The sequence below is a fragment of the Impatiens glandulifera genome, chromosome 1 (genome assembly GCF_907164915.1).
Source record: "Impatiens glandulifera chromosome 1, dImpGla2.1, whole genome shotgun sequence".
NCBI lineage: Eukaryota > Viridiplantae > Streptophyta > Magnoliopsida > Ericales > Balsaminaceae > Impatiens > Impatiens glandulifera.
The window spans coordinates 95,318,188-95,339,143 of NC_061862.1; the positions used below are offsets into that span (position 1 = coordinate 95,318,188).

General features: G+C 34.8%; 1 protein-coding gene across 2 annotated transcripts; it reads right to left on the reverse strand.

Moving 5' to 3' along the window:
* Positions 1 to 2,057: 2,057 nt before the first annotated feature.
* Positions 2,058 to 2,807, reverse strand: LOC124922376. 2 transcript variants are annotated; one of them, XM_047463109.1, is made up of 2 exons: positions 2,464 to 2,807; positions 2,058 to 2,341 (listed from the first exon to the last, which is right to left on the reverse strand). In XM_047463109.1, exons 1-2 carry the CDS (start codon positions 2,726 to 2,728, stop codon positions 2,088 to 2,090), a joined length of 519 nt encoding a protein of 172 aa, XP_047319065.1. In that variant the 5' UTR covers positions 2,729 to 2,807; the 3' UTR covers positions 2,058 to 2,087. The 2 variants fall into 2 exon arrangements, with proteins under 2 accessions (XP_047319065.1, XP_047319064.1); XM_047463108.1 differs by having other exon boundaries at positions 2,431 to 2,807.
* Between the last annotated feature and the right edge of the window lie 18,149 nt (positions 2,808 to 20,956).

The following is a 20,956-nucleotide window of genomic DNA, read 5'->3' on the forward strand; positions in this document are numbered from 1 at the left end:
ATTCAGCCAGAAAAAAGGTATTGATTTCGATGAGATTTTCTCTCCAGTTGTGAAGATGGGTTCTATTCGGGTGGTTCTCGGTTTAGCGGTCAGTCTTGATCTTGAGGTTGAGCAGATGGATGTCAAGACTGCTTTCCTTCACGGTGAATTGGATAAAGAAATCTATATGGAGCAGCCTGAAGGGTTTCAGGTAGAAGGTAAAGAAGACTATGTGTGTAGACTTCAGAAAAGTCTATATGGGCTGAAGCAGGCACCGAGACAGTGGTATAAGAAGTTTGAGTCTGTTATGGGGGAGCAAGGCTACCGAAAGACTACTTCAGATCATTGTGTTTTCTTTCAGAGGTTTGGTGATGATGATTTCATCATTTTATTGCTTTATGTTGATGACATGCTTATCGTTGGCAAGAATGCAGAAAGAATTGCTAAGTTGAAACAGCAGTTGAGCAAGTCTTTTGCAATGAAAGACTTGGGGCCAGTGAAACAGATTCTTGGGGTACGGATCACTCGAGATAGAGCTGCCAAGAAGTTGCATATGTCACAAGAGCGATACATTGAGAAGGTGCTTTGCAGGTTCAACATGGACAAAGCTAAAGTGGTTAGTTCTCCTCTTACTACCAACTTTAATCTAACAGGTAAAGATTGTCCTACTTCAAAGGAGGACATTGAAGATATGGATAAGGTTCCATATGCCTCAGCGGTTGGTAGCTTGATGTATGCTATGGTATGTACAAGGCCGGATATAGCTCATGCAGTTGGTGTTGTTAGTCGGTTTCTGTCAAATCCTGGGAGGAAGCATTGGGAAGCAGTTAAATGGATTCTCAGATATCTGCGCGGTACTTCCAAACTGGGTATCACATTTGGAAATGAAAAGCCGGTGCTTATGGGATACACAGATTCTGATATGGCTGGAAATAAGGATAACATGAAATCCACTTCTGGATATTTGATGACATTTGCAGGGGGAGCTGTTTCATGGCAATCAAGATTGCAAAAGTGTGTGGCCTTATCGACAACAGAGGCTGAGTATATGGCAGCAACGGAAGCTTGCAAAGAACTATTGTGGTTGAAAAGATTTCTGCAGGAGCTTGGCTTCAAGCAACAGCGCTACGTAGTTCTTTGTGATAATCAAAGTGCAATACACCTTGCTAAGAATTCCATGTTTCATAAGAGAACGAAACATATTGATGTGCGGTATCATTGGATTAGAGAATCTCTTGAAGATGGGTTGTTTGAACTTGATAAAGTTCACACTGATGATAATGGTTCCGATATGTTGACAAAGGCATTGGCAAGGGAAAAGTTGAAGGTGTGTTGTTCGATCGCCGGGATGGCGAACCTTTCCTCATAGTCAGGAAAAGGGGGAGATTTGTTGGGTTTTTTGTTTCCTTAGTCCATGAGGAAAAGCCCAGCAAATAGGCCCATTTGGGCCCCCACTTGATTCACTTATTTGGGAGCAATATAAAAGGGGAGAAATCTTCTTTTGCAAGAAAGAAGAGCAAAAGAAAGAGAGAGAAAATCAAGAAAGAAAAGAGGGGAAAAACTTCAATTTCAGCAGCCTTAGTATTTTGATGATTGCCGGAGTTTGCACCGTTGGATCGTTCTAATTTTTGGACAGCAGCTTCACAACTTCTGGGCCAACATTCTGAACGGTGGAGATCGGATTCTGAGGTCTGGAGGTCGGGGTTTTGTTGCCGGAACAGTAGCAGTTGTTTTTGGTGATATTCTTCCTTTATTGTTTTTTGATTGTTTCTATATCCTTGATGTGCATGTTTCCAAGGGTATTATGAATTTGTATGCCTCTATTATTGTCTAGAGAAGACTTTTGTATTGCTCTCTTACTGGTGATAGTGGATTTTAAGCGGCACTAGGTGTCCCGTGGTTTTTACCCATTGAGGGGTTTTCCACGCTAAAATTCTGTGTTGTTTGTGTGTGCTTGCTTGGTGTGTTACTCACTGTTTTAGGGCTGTGTTGATTGCATTTTGCATACCTATTTGTTAGCTTCCTCACAGGTTTAAACGGTTTGGGAAAGTGTTGTCAAACGTAGGATAAATTCCGCATTTGTTGTTTACTGTTGTGGCGCATTTCCATCAGAATGGACCGACAGAGGAAACGGCGATAGATTTCTCGAATGCGTCGATTGGAATATCGATTGAGGAGTTAGGACGCCAGCTAGTGACGAGCGGTTGGTAAGCATTGTAAACAAGAACTTCCACGAATCCTAGAGACAGGACACCTTCAAACGCCTCCTTCACACTTCGCGAATCGGAACAATCGATTCGTATTGCGAACACCTGCGCTTTCTCCTCCCTCGCTATCTCTTCGGCTAATGACGATAGTTTATCTGATATCATTCATTCAGATCATATATATGTAATGCGATAAGATTAATTTAGATCAAAGCCTTTTATTTAAGGAAAGGTAATTAATGACCTAGGTCACGAGAGAGGATGGCGACGGTGTAACCTTCGTGAGCGAATTTGCGAGCGATTGAACGGCCGAGCTTGGGACCAACGCCAACAACAGCAACGATGCCTCGAGATGAGGCTGAACCAGCGACATTTCGCATATCTTCTATCAAACGACGGCAAATTGCTCCTCCGGCGGATCGATCGGTGTTTAGGTAACCTTCATCAACATCGTGTACAGGGGAATTTAAACAGAGTCGTTTGGAAGTGATTGATGTGGACTTCTCTGATTCTCTCTCTTTCTCTCTTTCTTCCCTTTCCATAGCTCAACCACCATAGTCGTTCGTCGTCGCTCGCGGCTTGTCAATGCCTCCTGTAGAGTGGCAACTTGCAAAGCAGCACTTATCACTTATCAGGACCATCCATCAGATTCTAAATAAAAAGTATACCTTTATTTTTATTTTTTAAGAAAAAATAACTTATAATTAATAATAATAATTATTATTAGTACAACTAGGGTCGAACCTTCAAATTCATTATATCTATCAGCCAAATTATACTAAAAAAAAAATATTTGATGTAGGATCTTTATATTTGAATATAAATGATGTAATAGAGTTGAATATAAGATTTATTTATAATCGAATAAATTTGATCCATAATATTATAATTTTCGGAAAAAAAAATAAAGATATACTAATTTAATTTTACGTTTGAAATTGTTAATATATTAAAAAATTTGTCTTTATGAATTATTATGGTCCAATATCTAAACAATCGGTGAAACTCATATAATATTTGATAGAGTATTGATAAACACAACGAATCTTTAGCGAAAGTAAGGTCACAAATATCACGTGGCCTTGCCAACTAAGAGAGAGAAAAAACAAAACAAAAAAAAATATTTCAGTTTCCCCCTCTTCTTCTTCCCTCTCTTTCTTCTTTTTATTTATCACTTCCGGCGAACCCCAATTTCTTCTCTGGCGATTTTTCTCTCCGGCATCCCCGACTTCTTCTACTTTCTTCATCTTCTTTCGATCGAAAATGGTAAGAGAACTCCTTCGTGTATGTTCACTTCATTGATTGCCTTCGTGTTCACTTCATACTATTTTTTCAGGCTGATGGTCTAAGTACATCTCCATACAAGACTCCAAGATCTCCCAGATCTCCAAGGACAAGGTAAATAACATCTTCTCTTTTAGAATCGTAGATCATTTTGATGATTTGAAAATCGTTTATGTTTTTGCGGTTAGGGTTAGGGATTTTAATGATTTTAACGATAGAAAACTATGATTATTGTGTATTTGCTGCATTATGGGTCCGAAAATGGATGGTTTAGAGACCCGAAAGTATGATTATATAATGTTTGGCTGTTATGGGTCCCGAAAATGTGGTTTTGGGACTCAAAAGTATGATTATATAATGTTTGGATGTTGTTATGGGCATAGTTGCAGAACTAATTTCAATTAAGGTTGTAAAAAAAACCATTTCTGGTCCCGAAACCACTCATTTTGAAAAAAAAAAATTGGCCGTTTCTGGTCCCGAAACCATCTTTTCTGGTCCCGAAACTAGCATTTCTTGTCCCAAAATCACAATTTTAGGGTGATTTTAGACTCCGAAATAGTTTTTATACGATCTTTTATGGCTATTTTATTTCTTTTTTAAACAAATAATCTTATTGTAATGTTAATTTGATTTGTAGGTCATGTATGAAGATCTAGATCTTCTTATTGATCAAGTTAATGAAGAAATGAGATTATTTGAGATCTCTCAAATTGTAGGTTGTATTTTAAATGTGATATAAAGGACAAATTGTAACATTGTAAATAAATTTTTAATTATGTAAATTTCTAGTATAACAACATTGTCTTCAATTATTTTTAATTTTCTAAGATTCATTATAATGTTTCAGATTAAAAAAAATTCAAAAAAGTGTCCTGAAAACACTCATTTCGAAAAAGAAATTTTTTTTTGGGCCGTTTCGGGTCCTGAAACTACTCATTTCGGGTCCCGAAACTAACTTTTCTGGTCCCGAAACCAGCTTTTCTAGTCCCGAAACTAGCATTTCTAGTCCTGAAACCAGCATTTCTTGTCCCGAGAATCACCATTTTAGGGTGATTTCAGACTCCGAAATGGTTTCTATACGATCTTTTATGGCTATTTTATTTCTTTTTTAAACCAATAATCTTATTGTAATGTTAATTTGATTTGTAAGTTAGGTATGAAGATTCAGATCTTCTTATTGATCAAGTTAATGAAGAAATGAGATTATTTGAGATCTCTCAAATTGTAGGTTGTATTTTAAATGTGATATAAAGGACAAAGTGTAACATTGTAAATAAATTTTTAATTATGTAAATTTCTAGTATAACAACATTATCTTCAATTATTTTTGATTTTCTAAGATTCATTATAAGTTTCAGATTAAAAAAAATTCAAAAAAGTGTCCCGAAACCATCATTTCGGGTCTCGAAACTACTCATTTTGGATTCCGAAACCAGCTTTTTTGGTCCCGAAACCAGTTTTTCTTGTCCCAAAACTAGCATTTCTAGTCCCAAAACCAGTATTTTGTCTCGAAATCACCATTTAGAGTGATTTCAGACTCCGAAATGGTTTCTATACGATCTTTTATGGCTATTTTATTTCTGTTTTAAACCAATAATCTTATTGTAATATTAATTTGATTTGTAGGTCATGTATGAAGATTCAGATCTTTTACAACCCTAATCTAAATCGATTCAGCAGTTAAACCATAAACGTTAAACATAAATATTGATATGACAATCATTTCGAACGGAAGATAAACAAAAGAAAGAAAAAAGACTTTCTATTTCAATCGATGGGAAGAGAAGAAGTCGATGAAACGTTTCAGTAAGATCGACAGTGGGTTGAGTTTTGAGAAATTGAAACGAAAAATAAAGAGAGAGATTGTCGTGAGGGTTTTGGTTTTGGAAAAAAATGAAACGTTTCATAAACGGAAGAAGTCTTACCATTCCGATCGATCGGAAGAGAAGTTGGTGAAAATGAAAGAAGAGAATTGCCGATGGGTTTAGGAAAAATGAAACAAAAGAGATGAGAGAGAATGAAACAAAAGAGAGAGAAAGAATATAATTTTGGTTTTTTGGGGAAATAGAAAGTTTCAATTTTATTTTTATTTTTATTTTTTCCCTCTCCTAGCTGGCAAGGCCACTTATGATTCGTGGTCTTGTTTTCGTTAACTTGTCGTTTAGAATATCATTTCTCTATTTGATATATACAATATAAGAGATTAACACATTTAATAATATAAGAGACTTCAGATTGAAAAGAGAAAAAAATAATGGTGGGTGATTTTAAAGAAATAATGATTATTTTTGATATAAAGACTTTAAGGATATTGATATATATAAATAAAATAATAATTTAAAATAAAAAATATTTTAATATTTTGATTAATTATTTGAGTGATTTAATAAATAAGAGAAGAATGAAGTGAAGTGATATTTAATTTTATATGAATTTTTTTTTTAAATTCATACCGAAATCAGGCCTATAAATCTGTGAAGGAATTTTAAACCTTCAAAAAAAAATTCTCTTAATTGAGTTTATTTATAATTATTTAACAAAAACGACTAAATGATTGGTAGAGAATAAACCACGACTAGTTACTTTTGGCCGGACCGACCAAACCATGATTGCCATTGCTGTCAAAATTAAAGTGGAAAGAGATACCACAAACCTCCTCCAAGTTGCAGAGAAAAATGCTGCCGTTTTAATTCAAGGGTAACTTTTTTTTTTAATTATTTGTGGTGTTTAAATATTAACCTTTTCTCAAGTACTTTTTTATAGAATATTTTGCCTCTTGTAGTAGTTAGCAAGATAGTTTGCTATATGGACCATTCCGAATTGGGATGCCTCATAAGGATACCAAGAAGCTAGGGTTAACCTATCAAGGAGTACTGCTCAAAAGGTGAGCATTTTATTGGCACGCCCTTTTAAACGTTTACTTCTATCGGGGTGTTACGATACAATGGATGGATTTGTATTTGTTACCAATTCTCGACCGAACACTCAACTTCTTGATGACAAGAATCAAGATTCAAAATTCCTTCAAATACTTCGTATGATTATGTTTGTTTGCATTATTTTGAAACTAGTGAATTTTATTATTGGGTAACTTTTTTTTGGATATTTTCTTCATCTACGAATATAAATAAATTAAAGTTTGATTTTTTATTGTTATAAAAGAATAAACTAACAATTGTAGGAATAAAATCCAATGTTGTCCATAAACTTGTTATAGTTGTTCATCTTGTTCACCATCTTAATACTTCAAATTTAAAATGATTATCAATGAACTTTAGTTAGTTGCTTATCTTTGTACTATGGGTTATCATATACATTTTAGCTTCATAATGTGACTTTGATTATTCAACTTATTTATTAATTTGTATATATTAGATTTTATTTATTCACTAAAAGTACTCTTATAACTTAAATTAAATTATAGCTATGGAACCTTTGTTGACCTTATTTAATAAAGTTGTGCTTTTAGCACAAATGAAAAGAATGAAGCATCTCACATTGTGGAGGCAATGACTAATGATGAAGAAGGAGCCCACCAATGATTGAAGATTAAGGTCCCTACTAAAAAAAGATGAATAAGTATTTTTTTTTTTCATTTATCATTCAAGTTAATTGTGATATTTCTTTGATATTCAAATTTTTTTTTTCAATTGAAGTGTAATGTTATTGCAATTAATAGTTGTGATGATGTATGCAAAATTGTATATAGACATCACAAATTAATGTTTTGAAATACATCAAGAAATACTAGCGGACATTGTGGACAACTCTGAGTGACCCATCAATCAAGATAATATGTGGAATATGTATTTAAATGTATGTGTGATCCTTGTTAATGGGTATCTAAAGATGCTTGTACAGATAAAAGATATTTATTTATAAGAATGTTATTCACCCTAATCTAAAAATACAGTTTTCAAGTTGATATCAATGTTCATTTAATTCCATAAAGAAGTTATAAATAATATATATATTTTTTTTTGGTAATGTTTGGTACGGTGTATAAGATGTATAACAATATTGATATAGTATAAACCATATCAATATTGTTTTTATATTAGGAGTGATAATCGAGGGTATTTAGGAGAGGAAATCGAAGAAATAATGATGTGTCAATATATTATTGGCCGGAAAAAGGATAAAGGTGAGGAAAGAGAAAAAAAAAAGAAATTTTGTTAATTTTTCAACGAATGAGATTACGCCACGTAATTTCTTCTCAAATTCACTTTCTTAATCATTTCTCGTTTTTATATGCTGTTTGTTAGAATTTTACTAATGTTATATATAAATTTATAACTTAAATAATATTTATTATAAAATTGTAACTAGTACATCTAGGTACCACGCTTTTTTATATTATTTAATTTATTATTATTTAATTTATTCATATTATATATAATTTATTATTATATAATATATTAAATATATTTTATTTAGTTTTAATATTATTATTATACATAATTATTTTTAATATATATTTTTTAAATAGCTTAATATTTTAATTAAAATATATATTTATTTTTATAATTATTAATTATTATTTTATATATTTACTTATTATAAATAATATAGTTTATTTTATATATTAATTTTATTTTATTACAATTATTAATAATATTCAAATTAAATAAATATAATTTATCGTTTATATTATAAACAATATTTATAATTTAATTAAAATTATATTAATTATTAAATAATAACATTACAATAATTTATAATAATAAACAATATTATTTCTAATATAAGTAAATATAGAAAATAATAATAAAAATAATAATTTTAAATTCATATTTATAAAACTTATATTGCATTCTTATATATACCAAACATAAAATTATAAAGCACGTACAACATCATTTCTTATAATTCATATCAAACATTAATAACTTATACAACTTATACTTACCCTATACAATTTATACATCATTACAATTTATACATTTATACAATTTATATCATATATAATTTGTACCACGTATCAAACGCTAAATTTCGTAGATTCAAAAAATATATATATTTATAATAACGCTTAACTACAAATTATCGGAAAGTTCTTTAAAGTTGAACCTTTTCTCATCGTCATCGGGAGGTTCCTTTTATAGGAGGTCAGAGCCAATAAATGACTTGAGTCGATCGAATTCCGAACAAACCATTAATGACTATTCGTTGGTAAGTTTGGTTGCGCGCTTGGGCTTTGTGTGGCCTGACTTGTTTGATTTGGGCCAAAAAGCTTTGGCCATTTATTTCTCTTTTTTTTATTTATTATTATTTATAAAATACACAAAATTAATTAATAGATATAAAATTCAATTTTGTCTATTTTATTTATTATTTTGTGTACATGATTTATTATTTTTGTGTATTTTAAGACTTCATTTTTTATTATTTTGAAATTTAAATGACTATAACATTTTTCTCAAATAATTATTTAATTTATTTATCATAAATTTTAATTATTTTAGAATGATAGAACATTTTTCCAAAATAATCATTTATGTTATCTAGTTTTAAATATTTCGGAATTTAACTAATACAAAAGTTATTCCCCAAATAATTATTTATTTTGGGTTCAAATTTACTTTTATTATTTTAGATTTCATGAATACAACATTTATCCAAACTAATTATTTATTATATTTTTTAGCCTTTATTTTAATTATTTTGGGATTATGAAATACAACAATTTTATAAAAATATTATTATTTTATTTTTGGCCGAATTATAATTATTTCTGGAATTAATAGATACAACGTTATTCATGAAATAATTATTTATTTAATTTTATCTAGTAATGAGTTTATAATGTTTTAGAAAATTATTTAAAGACTCAAAATTTATTTAAATATTTTTATAAATCGGGATAGTTAAATTTTAGTATCCACAATTCCGAACTTAAAAATCATTCTAAGACAACATAAGTCCTCCGTAAACTCAATAGAACTTAAAAACAACCTCAAACCCGTCATTCATCTGATTCACACTTCTGTTTTTCAAAAATTCGATTCTCATAATTTTCTTGCAATTTTTTGTGAAATCGCGGAACAGTGATTACAGTTCATCCAAACTTATTCTAATATATTCTACATCAAGTTTCGAACATTTCTAGATCATTATTCTCAGGGAAACTCGCTCTTTTTGCACGATTGTAAAAAAAATGATGATCCAAGATGTTTGAATGCTAGATTGAAATTGAGCGAATTTGACTTAGGAGGAATTACAAGAATCTAATACAACAAATAACTAGGCAATTATATTTAGAATAGGATTGCAAAATTAAATCAAACAATTAGGTAGTATCAAAAAGATCACAAATTCAGAAATTTTTAAAATCAAGTAGAATTAAGACCATTACAGGAAGTTTAAGAACAATCCTAGCAACTTATAACCACTGTTGGTTATATTGAAATCCACTTCTAAAAATTTCGCTCGAAGAATAAAAAAATTCAGAAAAGCTTCCTACAAACAACAATGACAGATTTCTTTTCAGGCTATCCTTTTCTCTCATTTCTCTTTTAAACTTGTTGGTTTAGAATATTGGTTTAGAATATTGGATTTTCTGAGAACAATTATGAAGAAATAAAAGTTTAGATAATAGAGAAGAACAATAATATTTGTTAAAGAGAAAAAGTATTAAGAGTCTTATGTTTATATCAACATTTACAAATAACCCATATAAATGATGAATTAGCCTAAAAATCCTAAATTACTTATACAAACAAGCCCAAGCCCAATAATATTGAAATAAGCCCTAATTGCATAAAAGAAAATTAAGACCAACAACTCTCAATTTACTACAAATCAATGCTTAAACTCACAATCTCCCCCCGTAAGCTTGATTTAGTTCGAGATTCTTCACGTTGAGTAACTCTCGCATTTCCACAAATTTGACACTTAATGACGCTTTGGTGAGAATGTCTGCACGTTACTCTCTAGTGCTTACGAACTCTACAACGATCTGCCGGCTCTCGACACATTCATGGATGAAGTGGAATCGAGTTTCGATGTGTTTGTTGCGTCCATGAAACATCAGGTTCTTCATTAATGTTATTGCGGACTTGTTTTCGACATAAAGGGTTACCAGCCTCGGCTCGCATCCGAGTACCTCGCTTACCAAATTTCTTATCCAAAGTCCTTGACATGACGCTGCATTAGCTGCCATAAACTCTGTCTCACATGAAGATACAACAACAATTTGTTACTTTTAAGATTGCAAGGTGATCAAATATCCGTTGAGATAAAACACCATCCCTCTGGTGCCTTTTCTATCGTCTGTATCACTGAATATGTCGTTGTTATTAAAATCAACTAGTTCTTCAATTTTTTGCCCACTTCTTAAATGAATCACATAGCTCATCGTTCTCTTCACGTAAAGAAGAATGTGTTTTACTGCCTGTTGGTGTAGAGTGGTAGGCTGCTCCATGTATCTACTCACTATGCCAATTGCATAAGAGATATCAGGTCGAGTGTGCGTCAAGTACTTGAGACACCCGATGATACGCCTATACTCCTTCGGATCCACTAAGCTTCCTTCTACATTCTTTCCGAGTTGCAACTTTTCTTTCATCGGATACTTGTTCGAGTTGCAATCCTCCATTGCAAACTGTTTCAACACCTTCTTCGCAAAAATTATTTACTTCACCTCAATACTATCTTTTTTCTGATCCACCTTGATACCAAGATAATACGAGAGTAGCCCGAAATCACTCATTTCGAACTCCTTCATCATTTGTATTTTGAACTCCTGAACACCCTTAATGTTTGATCATGTCACGATCAAGTCGTCGACGTATACGCCAACAATGAGTACTTCTTCTCCATGGTTTCTCGTGTACACAAACTACTCTTGTGAACATTTTACGAAGCCGAAACTTCTCATTCTCTTGTTGAGGCAATTTGTCATGTCCCAAAATTCTATTTTTCCCGACCGAGAGCGTTCGGTCCTAGCTAAGACTTGCGACCGAGTATTCCGACCGAAGATCTTGCAGACGAAGGATTTTAAGGCAAGTACTTTTCTATACGTTTTCTAAAACCCACACAGTGCTATTTATTCATGTATTTTATGTAAACGATGCATATGGTTTCAAAGCATGTTTTCATTGCAAGTCCATGGTTTTATAAAGAATGATAGTTTTAAGTTAAGGGTTATGGAATCTAAGAGATAATCATGGAAGAATTGACGGATACGAGAGGATGGCTACCAGGATGAGCTCTGGTGGTCCGATGCTCTCAAAATATGGCTAGTGGAATTGACGAAAGGATGCCCACCCTAGAGGATCAGCTCTCCAGGCTAAGGGTCCCGAATATGTGCTCAGTATGCAACTATACATGATTGGATGATGAGATACCCTTAAAAACCCTCATGGATGCAATGTCTTAAAAGTGTTCTTATAAATGTTTATTGGGTCCCTAGACTCACTATGCTTGTGTGGTGTAGGAATCCTGCCAACGGATTTTATGACAGGTGAAGGAAGAGTTGGAGCGGAAGCATGGTGTCGGAGATGTGTTTGGAAGGAGGGATCGAGACCGTAGGACCGACTTTTATATCAACCTTTTCAATGATTGGGTCAAATAGGCACCCTAGAGATTCCGCATTTATGTTCGAAATCGCGTTGATTTAGGTGCATGAAAGTAGGAAATTAGGGCGTAACAACTTGGTATCAAAGCAACGGTTCCGAACCTTAGCACTTTCACACATATGCTCCTGCAGATGCACCTCCAAGGCCTTCATGTCTGTAAATTATTTTAAATGATGTTTTGCATGACTGATTTTAAAACAAAGTTTTGCATGAAACTGTTTTCAAAATCACAATTTTTAGCACGGCCCATAGGATCGAATTTCGGGTCGAAATTCTTTATAAGTTGGGTAGTTTGTCACGTCCCAAAATTCTATTTTTCCTGACCGAGAGCGTTCGGTCCTGACTAAGACTTGCGACCGAGTGTTCCGACCGAAGATCCTACAGATGAAGGATTTTAAGGCAAGTACTTTTCTATACGTTTTCTAAAACCCACACAGTGCTATTTATTCATGTATTTTATGTAAACGATGCATATGGTTTCAAAGCATGTTTTCATTGCAAGTCCATGGTTTTATAAAGAAGGATGGTTTTAAGTTAAGGGTTATGGAATCTAAAAGATAATCATGGAGGAATTGACGGATACGAGAGGATGGCTACCAAGATGAGCTCTAGTGGTCCGATGCTCTCAAAATATGGCTGGTGGAATTGACGAAGGGATGCCCACCCTGGAGGATCAGCTCTCCGGGGCTAAGGGTCCCGAATATGTGCTCAGTATGCAACTATACATGATTGTCTGATGAGATACCCTTAAAAACCTCATGGATACAATGTCTTAAAAGTGTTCTTATAAATGCTTGATGGGTCCCTAGACTCATTATGCTTGTGTGGTGTAGGAATCCAGCCAACGAATTTTATGACAAGTGAAGGAAGAGTTGGAGCGAAAGCGTGGTGTCAGAGATGTGTGTGGAAGGAGGGACCGAGACCGTAGGACCGACTTTTATATCAACCTTTTCAATGATTGGGTCAAATAGGCACCCTAGAGCTTCCGCATTTATGTTCGAAATCACGTTGATTTAGGTGCATGAAAGTAGGAAATTAGGGCGTAACACAAGTGTTCCACGTCCTTGGTGCTTGACGTAGTCCGTAGAGAGCCTTGTATAACTTGTACACCTCGTGCTCTTTATTTTTTATGATGAAGCCTTCAAGTTGAGCGACGCAGACTTCTTCTTAAATAACACCATTGAAAAATGATGATTTGAAACCTAAGTGTTGGATCTCCCATCCACGGTGAGATGCGATGCCAAAAATTAGCCTAACTACGTCAAGTTTCACCACCGGTACAAAGATTTCCTCAAAGTCAATGTCTTGCTTCTGCACATAGTTTTTCGCTACCAATCTCACTTTGTTCTTGAGGATTTTTTCTTCGTTGTCTCTTTTCAACTTGAAAATCCACTTTATCCTGATGGTCCTATGACTGGGTGGTAAGTCGGTGAGCTCCCATGTCTTGGTCTTCCTAATGGACTCGAGTTCTTTTTTCATGTCCCCATACCACGACTCTTTGACTATCGCCTCGTGATATGTTTTTGGCTCGTCAGTGGTGAGAAACCACAAGTCATCACGATTCATCTCTACCAGTGGTGTCTCTGCATAGACATCTCATAGGATTCCAAACTCCAAAGAATTTTGTACGAGCTTATTTTTGTCGTTGCATCACTCTCACTTATTCTCCTGCTCGAACACGGTATCTATACTCGCACCAAATTTCCAACAAGTTGGATCAAGAAACTTGTGTTCCTTTCTTCCGTCTTCAAACTTCACATTTTTGGTTATTTTCTCATCGAGCTCATTGAGCTTCTCTTGATGGCCCATCATATGGTTGTTTGCTCTATCGTCAAGACACCACACATCGGTGTGATTACTCTCATTGTCACTTGCGAGGAGTTTCTCCATGACATTTTCTTCATGGAGAAACACCACCTCTTGTTCCTTCTTGGATGATTCTTAAACGAACTCTTCAAGGTTTGTCTCCTTGTCTCAGGAAAAAATATTTATCACTCCCTCAACAAACATTAATATTGGCTCCTCTTCATAAAATCTAGTGAAGTTTACCTCATCCTCTTCGGGCAAAGCATTCGTCACCACCTCAACAAACATTAATGATGGCTCCTCGTCATATAAGCTAGTGAGGTTTGCCTCATCGTCAGACCTTTTGTTAGGGAACTGATACGCGTAGTGTCCGTACTTTTGACAAGCGTAACAATTCATTGTTCTCTTGTCTTTACAGGGCTTGATGTCTTCTTGTCGAAGTGAGCTTCCTCCACGACCTCTACCTCGCCCTTTGTCACAACCTCGATTAACTCCATTGTTGTCGCTTAGACACGACGATCCAAAAGAAAAATCGACTTCTCCATTTTTCTTCATTCGTAACATCCATTCATCACGCGTGAGCAATAAGTGCTCCTCCTCTTGGTCTCCGTAGTCGCGAAGTCTCTCCTCGTGAACTTTGAGACGACTAACGATCTCCTCGACAATCATATTCTTGAGGTCACCAAATTACTCGATCGCGGTAACGATCTGCATGTATTTTGTGGTACGACTCTAAGGAACTTCTTGACGATAGAGATCTCCTCCACCTTCTCTGGATACCAGTCACGATGGATGTTAGTTTCATGGAAAAATCATCCACTGATTCCCCATTCTTCATGCGAATTGCCTCGAAGTGTGTCTTCAAGGTTTGCACTTTTGCCTCCTTGACTCTCTCCACTCCAACATGCATTGTCTTTAATGTCTCTCACACTAGCTTGGCAAAATCCTTCTCGGCTACCATGAGAAGGACGTCATCGAGGAGCGCTTGATAGATGGCAGCGAGAGTCATTATATCATTCCTTTCGTCGACCTCGTCGAGCATCATGTCTTCCCACACTCATTGTGCTTGTAAGTTTACCCGCATCTTCAACGCCCACACCGAGTAGTTACTATTCGTAAGTAATAGATAAGAGAGCCTCACGTTCCCTTCACTTCTGATCTTCATTGTCGCCGCATCTCTACTTGATCTTGTCGACGACATGTTCTTTAGATTGGCTCTGTTGCCAAATGTTGGTTTTGAATATTGAATCTTCTAAGAACAATTATGAAGAAATGAAACTCTAGAAAATAAAGAAGGACAATAGTATTTGTTAAAGAGGAAAAGCCTTAAGTGATGTATATCAACATTTACAAACAACCCTTATAATAGAGTAATTAGCCTAAAAACCCTAAATTACTTATACATACAAGCCCAACTCCATTAATAATTAAATAAGCCCTAATTGCATAAAAAACAATTAAGACCAACAACTCTCAATTTACTGGAAATCAATGCTTAAACTCATAATTTTTTATTTCTCGGAGTTGCCACCTAATTTTCTCTTTAAGAAATTAAAAAAAAATGCTTTTAGATTTTTGCTTTAAGTTCTTGGCTTTTTTCCTTTATAGAGATTCTTTACGGTTAAGTGATTTTTTTACGTGTGGGAAAATTCCTCGATACTATGACCACAGGTCCGTCCAGTCCAAACTGATAGTCTGGATTACAAAGCTACCGGCCTAAGAAATAAAAGAAACATATATTTTAGGATATACTTCTAATTACATCTTAGAATCTATGGATTGAATCATATTATGCCCATAATCATATGTATAAAATTCACGGGTAAGCTAGATGTTTAGTAATATACCAGGGTCAAAGATGACCGAAATATAAAAATGTTATAAAAAACATGAATTTAGTGCACAGAAAAATCAAATATTATTTAAGAATTATTTAAAAAATTTTCTCATATTTTTTTTAGTGTTATAAAACTTAAGTTATACCTTCGCGAAGTTTGATAAAATAGAAAATTAATCTCAAATAATCCCTAAAATCAAGATAAGAAAAATATTTTGAACCGTTTTCTAATTTTTTAGAATTAAAAAAATAAAATCATTTTATAACTCAAATGTGGTGTCAAATATATATGAAAGGATTAAATGGTCAAACAAATAATTTCACTAGTGAAAAAGGCGTCAAAACCGAGAGTTTTTACTCTCGGTTTTGACCCTATAACTTTCGGTATAGACACATTACCGAAGGTTTTGGTAACTCTCGTCATCCCTCGGTATTGACTCTTTCGTTAAAAACAATTGGGCATTTATCGAGAGATATCGTAGAGTTTTCGGTTTAGATACCCTAGAGTAAAACCGAAAGGTAATTGAAAAACTTTCGGTTTTTCTTCAAATGGAAAAACCGAGAGTTTTACAAATAACTCTCGGTTTTACACCTTATGGAAGAACCGAAATGTTTCTAATAACTCTCGGTTTTCTCCATTTGAAGAAAACCTAGAGTTATTAGAAAACTCTCGGTTTTTCCATTTGAAGAAAAACCGAAAGTTTTTCAATTACCTTTCGGTTTTTCTTCAAATGAAAAAATCGAGAGTTATATGAAAACTTTCGGTTTTCCTCTTTGTGGAAAAACCGAGAGTTTTCTAATAACTCTCGGTTTTCTTCAGATGTAGAAAACCGAAAGTTTTACATATCTCTCTGTTTTTCCATTTGAAGAAAAACCGAGAGATTTCAATATTACTTTCGGTTTTTTCCCGTAAAATTTTAAAAATGTGCTGATTATTTTACTCACAACCAAAACCTGTTCAGCCAAACCAATATATCAATAATAAAAGAAATGACACATACATTAAACGATCACATTAAATGATCATTATCATTACAAAATTCGCAACCAAACTAATAATCCAAAAATCTGTTATAAATTCAAATTGACACAACTACTAATGAAAACATGTTTTGAATCGAAACAACCTTAGCTTGTGGGGGGAGAAGGTGGTTGTTGCCTCATATACAATTCGATTCTCTCCATTCTTGCGTTCATCTCTAACTTCTCTCTCTCCATTCTCAGATTTGTTTCTTCTTTTTCCGCTTGCATTTGTTGAATTGTGTGCATTCTTTCTTCGTCCCTCTTCTCCAGTTCCTCCAGCTTGAGCTTCATTATTTGATTCTCTTCTAACAATCGCTCATTGTTTCGTTGTGAACTGTTTCCACTTCGACGATCCTCACGAAAGTGTGTGGGCCGGACGCCTGATCCCATTCCGAACACTATCCCGTGTTTTTGTTGTCCGAACACCCTCTCCGTCAATTCAAAATCAGATATTCCATGTTCGTTACTAACAACCTCCTCCATCTCAACCTGCACAATTGAAATAAAGTATCATTTCTATAATAAAAAACTAGGCATATTCAATTCACTTACGATTTTCTCTTGCACGTGTTTGTCCAGAACGGGTGTTGGGTTTTCTTTTGTCGGTTTTGGGGTACGGGTTCTCTTGAATACTTCAATGACAGACGGTGCCCATCCCATTTCAATCGCCTGTTGAAATAAATGATTTATATAATTAATAACAATCTTTAGATTAAGTTATTACAAATAATGTACTTACCAACTCTTCTTCAATTTGTGCAAACGGTCTACTTCCCGTACGATGTGGGAATTTCAGCTTCTTCCTGTTAATCATATTTGTACGACTGTTTTTCTGTATTTGAAATAAAAAATGAAGTTAGATTAATTAATATCAACTTTTATTTGAATTATGAAACCGTACCTTAAATTTTTCCGTGAAGAAATGATTGCGACACACAAACCCAATCATCTCGATCGTAGTCTGGTGGAGGATTAGCCAGTACTGCCGCTTCGTCTCCTTCGTGGACGCGGATATATGCCTTGTTCAAATCTGACCGCCATCTATCCCATATCTGATTGGCGTGTCCCAATCCGGTCTTTAGAAAAGACTCAATATCACCATTAGTAGCTTCGAACGGATCCTGAAAAAAATAACATCCAAATGTTAAAAATAATTATTTAATGACGTAATGTATAATCAAGTAATAAGTATTACCTTGATAGCAGTCCAAAGTGAATCCAATTGGTCTGCACTTAATGCCTTCCACTTTAGAAGACGGTGTGAGACGGCTGCGGGGTCCCGGATAATCGACCCCACATGTCTAGACCACCGTGTTCTTCCCACGTCTGTACCGCCTGGCCTCCCATCCTTCTCTATAAACGTAAGAGGAATCCTTGTCCCCGCTACCCTCTTAGACAGAGCAATATTCTTGTTCTTCCCCCGTCTCTTGCGGGCAGAAGATTCTTCAAAATTATTAAAATCATAATTAGATATGTGAATCAGTTGAAACAATAACTAATTTGTAAACGAGTTATCTGTCGATGATGGGTCGGGAGTGGAACCGTGCTCCTCCTCGTCATCCTCCTCCTCGATAGGCTCCTCGAGACCCTCGTCTTCAGCCTCATCGACATCCACCATATTAGCAAACGTGCTCTCTATAAACTCTTCGAGCTCCTTAGCCTCAACATCCTCGTCTGTTGGGGGAGCAGTAGATATCGGGACCACAGAAATAGGTGGTTGGTTCCTAGAAGACGATCCTCAAAGCCTTAAGGTCTCTGATTGGGCAAGTAGGTTTTGGTAGCTTTTATCCAATTTCTTGGGTGTTTTTCTCATACTCTTCCAAGTTGTTTTAGGACCTTCAGACATTCTTAATGCACACCATTAATAAAAATGAGTGAATAATTGAAATAAAGTAGTAATAAGAATGAATATAATGTAAAAAACATAAATCTACCTAATTAATTAATCTGAACTATATGTTTGTAAACCGCGGTTTTATTTTTGTCACAATCTTCCAACCGGGTCGGACTAACATATCAGGGGCATAGAATACTTGTTTCGCTTGACTCGCCAATATATACAGGTCTTGACTTTGGGTTTTCAAAATTCGGTTTACATTTACACTTACGAAGCCATATTTATCCACTTTCACTCCTAGTTCCCCCGAGTGTGTATCAAACCACTTACACTTGAATAAAACAACTCGTTTGTGAGAAAAGTATTGTACTTCGATTATATCCGTTAAAACTCCGTAGTATGACATAGTTTCAGACCCGTTGTACCCCTCAACAACCACCCCACTATTTTGAGTGGTCAAACCTTCGCCGTGTTTTTCTGTACAGAATTTGTATCCGTTTACTTTACATCAAACATACGTAGACGAGTACATACTTGGACCTTCTCCTAAGATCTTGAGGTCTCTTGATATGTCGTTAAATTCTGCTAAATGGGCGACCTATATATGTATCCGAAATGAAGTTGTTAAAATGAATAAAAAGAGTTAGGATATATGGTTTATAATTTACTCACTCGATGCTTGAAATAGGTGGCAAACGTTTCTCTAGTGGACTCGTTGTTATTGCAATACTGCATATAATCTCTGCAAATAGATCGAATATTAAATAGCACACTCTTTAATGTTAATTAGTAACAGCAACATATAATCTTACGTGTAAAAAGGTTCTGATTCGGGACAATTTTTCAAAATGTAAGAATGAGATGTCACTCGATCGATATAATCCAAGTTGTATATTATTCCGTTAGATAGGTCTTCCAACGATGCAAATATTGAAATGCCCGAGATTTCAGGTTGTGCATTTTCTTGCTCTTCTTCCTCCATATACCTGGCACATAAACTAATACTCTCATTAACAAGATAGCTCTCGCTTATAGAGGCTTCGGGGTGGTTATTATTCCGCAAATATCTTTTCATTGTAACCATGTAATGTTCAAACGGATACATCCATCGATACTGAACATGTCCTCCAAGCAAAGCCTCAAATGACAAGTGAACCGGGAGATGCATCATGATGTCGAAGATTGACGGCGGAAAAATCATTTCAAATTTGCAAAGTGTCAATGTAATATCCGTGTACAATTGTTCGAGTTCCTCTTGAATCAACTCTTTGAAGCACAACAACCGAAAGAAACGAGACAAATTTACTAACGCATCATACACATTATCTGGAAGTAATCCACGAGTTGCTAAAGGAATAAGATATTCCAATAAAATGTGACAATCATGACTCTTTAATCCCGAAATCTTTTTCTCTTCCAAATTTACACAACCGCTGATATTTGAGCAAAAACCATCAGGCAAATTGAGATCTTTCAAAAGTTACAAAGACGTTTTTTATTTTCGGATGTCAAAGTGAAAGGCGCTTCTGGATAATGAACAACTCATTCATCATTTATAGGATGTAACCATGATTTTATGCCTAAGAGTTGTAAGTCTTTACGGGCTTTAGGACCATCCTTAGTCTTCTCTTTCATATTCATTATTGTTCCCAACACGCTATCACAAATATTTTTCTCAATATGCATCACATCCAAATTATGTCTCAATAATAGTGATTTCCAATAAGGTAAACGGAAGAAAATGCTAAGTTTCTTCCAATTGTCTCCCCGCATTTCATGATATATCTTGGTTCTCTTGCTCAGATCCGTACTAATAATTATATCTTCTAGGTCTCGTGCTTGCTCATAACTTTCTTGCCCCATTAACAATCTAGGGGGATCTCTATAATTAGTTCGACCATCAAACGACTCTTTATCCCTTTTGTATTTGTGCTTCGGTGGAAGGAAGCGTCTATGACCCAAGTAACATTGTTTGAAACCATGAACCAATTGAAGAGATACTATGTCGTTGTTACAACAAGGACATGCGAATTTACCTTTCGTACTCCAGCCTGATAAATTCGCGTAGGCGGGAAAGTCGTTAATGGTCCACAACAATGCCGCTCGCATGTTAAAGTATTGCAATGTGTGTGCATCAAACGTTTTCACACCAGTTTGCCACAGTTCATGCAACTCTTCGATCAATGGCTAGAGAAATATGTCAATTGCATCTCCAGGACTCTTTGGACCCGGAATTAACATAGATAAAATGAAATTGCTAGAATCCATGCAAGTCGTGGGTGACACATTATAAGGAACGAGAATAACCGGCCAAACACTGTATGATTTTTTTCCTATTTGCAAATGGTTGAAACCCATCGCTTGATAAACCCAGTCTTACGTTTCGAGATTCCGACGCAAAATC